Below are 2,500 nucleotides of genomic sequence, written 5' to 3' on the forward strand. Positions count from 1 at the left end.
CCAAAACACCCCAAAAACACCCTTAAACCCCTCAAAACACCCCAAACACCCCAAACACCCCTAAGAGTGCGGGACATCAGCTGAGAACCCGTGTTTTGGATGAGCAGAGTAATTGACAACCTGCAACTTTCCATCCTTGTCATAGAAACCGTACCGGCCATGTACCGTACCGTCTGCGCCCCTCTCCTCGTACCGGAACTGTCTGTTGTACCTGTGAGGGGGTGCAGGGTACAGTGAGGGTGCGTGGAAGGTACAGGGGGCAGGGGTGTAGAGAGAGAGAGAGTGTGTGTTTGTGTGTTTTGTGTCAATATTTGTTCAAGTTTTTTTTGTTATTCTTATTGTAGAGAGAGAGAGAGAGAGACAGACAGACAGACAGACAGACAGACAGACAGAGAGAGAGAGAGAGAGAGAGAGAGAGAGAGAGACACATTTAACACTTTCTTCTCCCTCCTCCTCCTCCTCCTCCTCCTCCTCCTCCTCCTCCTCCTATAAGGTTGTAATTAAGAGAGAAAGTGTGATGTATTTCAACCTTATGGTGTTTTCTGACAGAGAGAGAGAGAGAGAGAGAGAGAGAGAGAGAGAGAGAGAGAGAGAGAGAGGGGGCGTGTTTGTATTGGTGAAATCTTAACACACACACACACACATTACGTCAACTACTACTACTTCTACTACTACTACTACTACTACTACTACTACTACTACTACTACTACTACTACTACTACTACTACTACTACTACTTACCCTTTGCCAGTGTCATAACCGAATCTGTATGAATGGGGGCCGTGTTGACCGTGTATTTGGAAAGCCAATCTTCCGTCGCCCTCCTTCCCTCCTTCAACTTTGGCGGCTTCTCTCACGAACTGGATAGGGGGTAGGAGATGTTAATAGGCATAGATAGATAGAGAATTTCCTCCTCTATTTCAGCCTATAAGGGAAATATTTCTAGGTCTACGGATAACTGAGAAATTGAGGAATATGTGGGGGTGTGATCGAGTGAAAGATTATTAAAATTTCTACTCCAATTTTGGCGGCCTATATTATGAACTACAGGAGTGGTAGGGGAAGTTAATAGGCCTAGACAGAGGAATTTCCTCCTCTATTTAGGCCTATAAGGGAAATATCTCTAGGCCTACGGATAACTGAGAAATTGAGGAAAATGTGGGGGTGTGTGATCGAGTGAAAGATTGCATTAAAATTCCTGCTCCAAATTTAGCTGCCTATATTATGAACTACAGGGATGGTAGGGAATGCTAATAGACCTAGGCAGATAGGAAATTTCCTCCTCTATTTAGGCCTATAAGGAAAATAACTCTAGGCCTACGGATAACTGAGAAATTGAGGAAAATGTAGGAGTGTGTGATCAAGTGAAAGATTGCATTAAAATATCTCCACCTTTAGCGGCCTATATTACAAACTGCAGGGGGATAGGGGAAGTTAATAGACCTAGGCAGATAGGGAATTTCCTCCTCTATTTAGGCCTATAAGAAAAATAACTCTAGGGTTACGAATAACTGAGAAATTGAGGAAAATGTGGAAATGAATGAGGTGGAGAACAGGGAACATCATAACATACATACATACCTCTTGACCATTAGCATCTAAATGACCTCCTCCTCCTCTTCCTCCTCCTCCTCCATAGTGAAGGACTTCCCTCTTCCTCACTATGTCTTCCGCTGGCAGTATCTCCTCTTCCTCCTCCTCTTCCTCCTCTTCATATCTTCCTCTCGTCTCTTCCTCGTATTGTTGTTCGTAAAAATTCGGATAATTTTGGATTCTTTCCCTCTCAAATCTCTCCTGTTCTTCAAAATCCGGATTCACACGAACGGTCTCCCTCTCAGAATCCGGGTACGGTTGAATTTGGCGGGTCTCGTATCTCTCTCGTTCTTGTAAATCCGGATTATGTCGAATTTCCTCTCTGTTTTCATAATCCGGGTAACTTTGAATCCTCTCCCGCTCAAACCGTTCTTGTAAATCCGGATTAGGTCGGATTTCCTCTATGTTTCTGAAATCCGGGTAACTTTGAATCCTCTCCCGCTCAAACCGTTCTTGTAAATCCGGATTAGGTCTGATTTCCTCTATGTTTCTGAAATCCGGGTGACTTTGAATCCTCTCCCTCTCAAACCGTTCTTGTAAATCCGGATTAGATCGGATTTCCTCTATGTTTCTGAAATCCGGGTGACTTTGAATCCTCTCCCGCTCAAATCGTTCTTGTAAATCCGGATTAGGTCGAATTTCCTCTCTGTTTTCATAATCATGGTAACTTTGAACCCTATCCCTCTCGAACCGTTCTTGTAAATCCGGATTAGATTGAATTTCTGGCGCGTCACCTCTCTCTCTCACTTTATAAGACTTTTGGGCTAGGAACAGTGACGATTGGGCTGGAATTTGTTGATTTTGGGCTAGATTTGGCCGATAAGCTTCTTCTGTCCCATAAATAGGCTTAAACTTGCTCTGGGCTGGGCTTATAGGCTTCAAATACTGCCTCTGACTCACTTTAGG

General features: G+C 43.9%; 1 protein-coding gene across 1 annotated transcript in view; it reads right to left on the minus strand.

Annotated features, from left to right (window-relative positions):
• Window positions 1-2,500, minus strand: part of LOC123503679 (golgin subfamily A member 6-like protein 2) — a 2,976-nt gene that overhangs the window by 55 nt on the left and 421 nt on the right. The window contains exons 2-4 of the mRNA XM_045253651.1: window positions 1,583-2,500; window positions 743-861; window positions 1-211 (exon numbers count right to left, since the gene is read on the minus strand). The exon at window positions 1-211 is cut by the window's left edge and continues 55 nt beyond it; the exon at window positions 1,583-2,500 is cut by the window's right edge and continues 246 nt beyond it. Coding sequence (XP_045109586.1) covers window positions 61-211; window positions 743-861; window positions 1,583-2,500 — 1,188 coding nt within the window. The 3' untranslated portion in view covers window positions 1-60. The remainder of the gene's footprint in view (window positions 212-742; window positions 862-1,582) is intronic.

The sequence above is a fragment of the Portunus trituberculatus genome, chromosome 2 (assembly GCF_017591435.1).
Source record: "Portunus trituberculatus isolate SZX2019 chromosome 2, ASM1759143v1, whole genome shotgun sequence".
Classification (NCBI taxonomy): Eukaryota; Metazoa; Arthropoda; class Malacostraca; order Decapoda; family Portunidae; genus Portunus; species Portunus trituberculatus.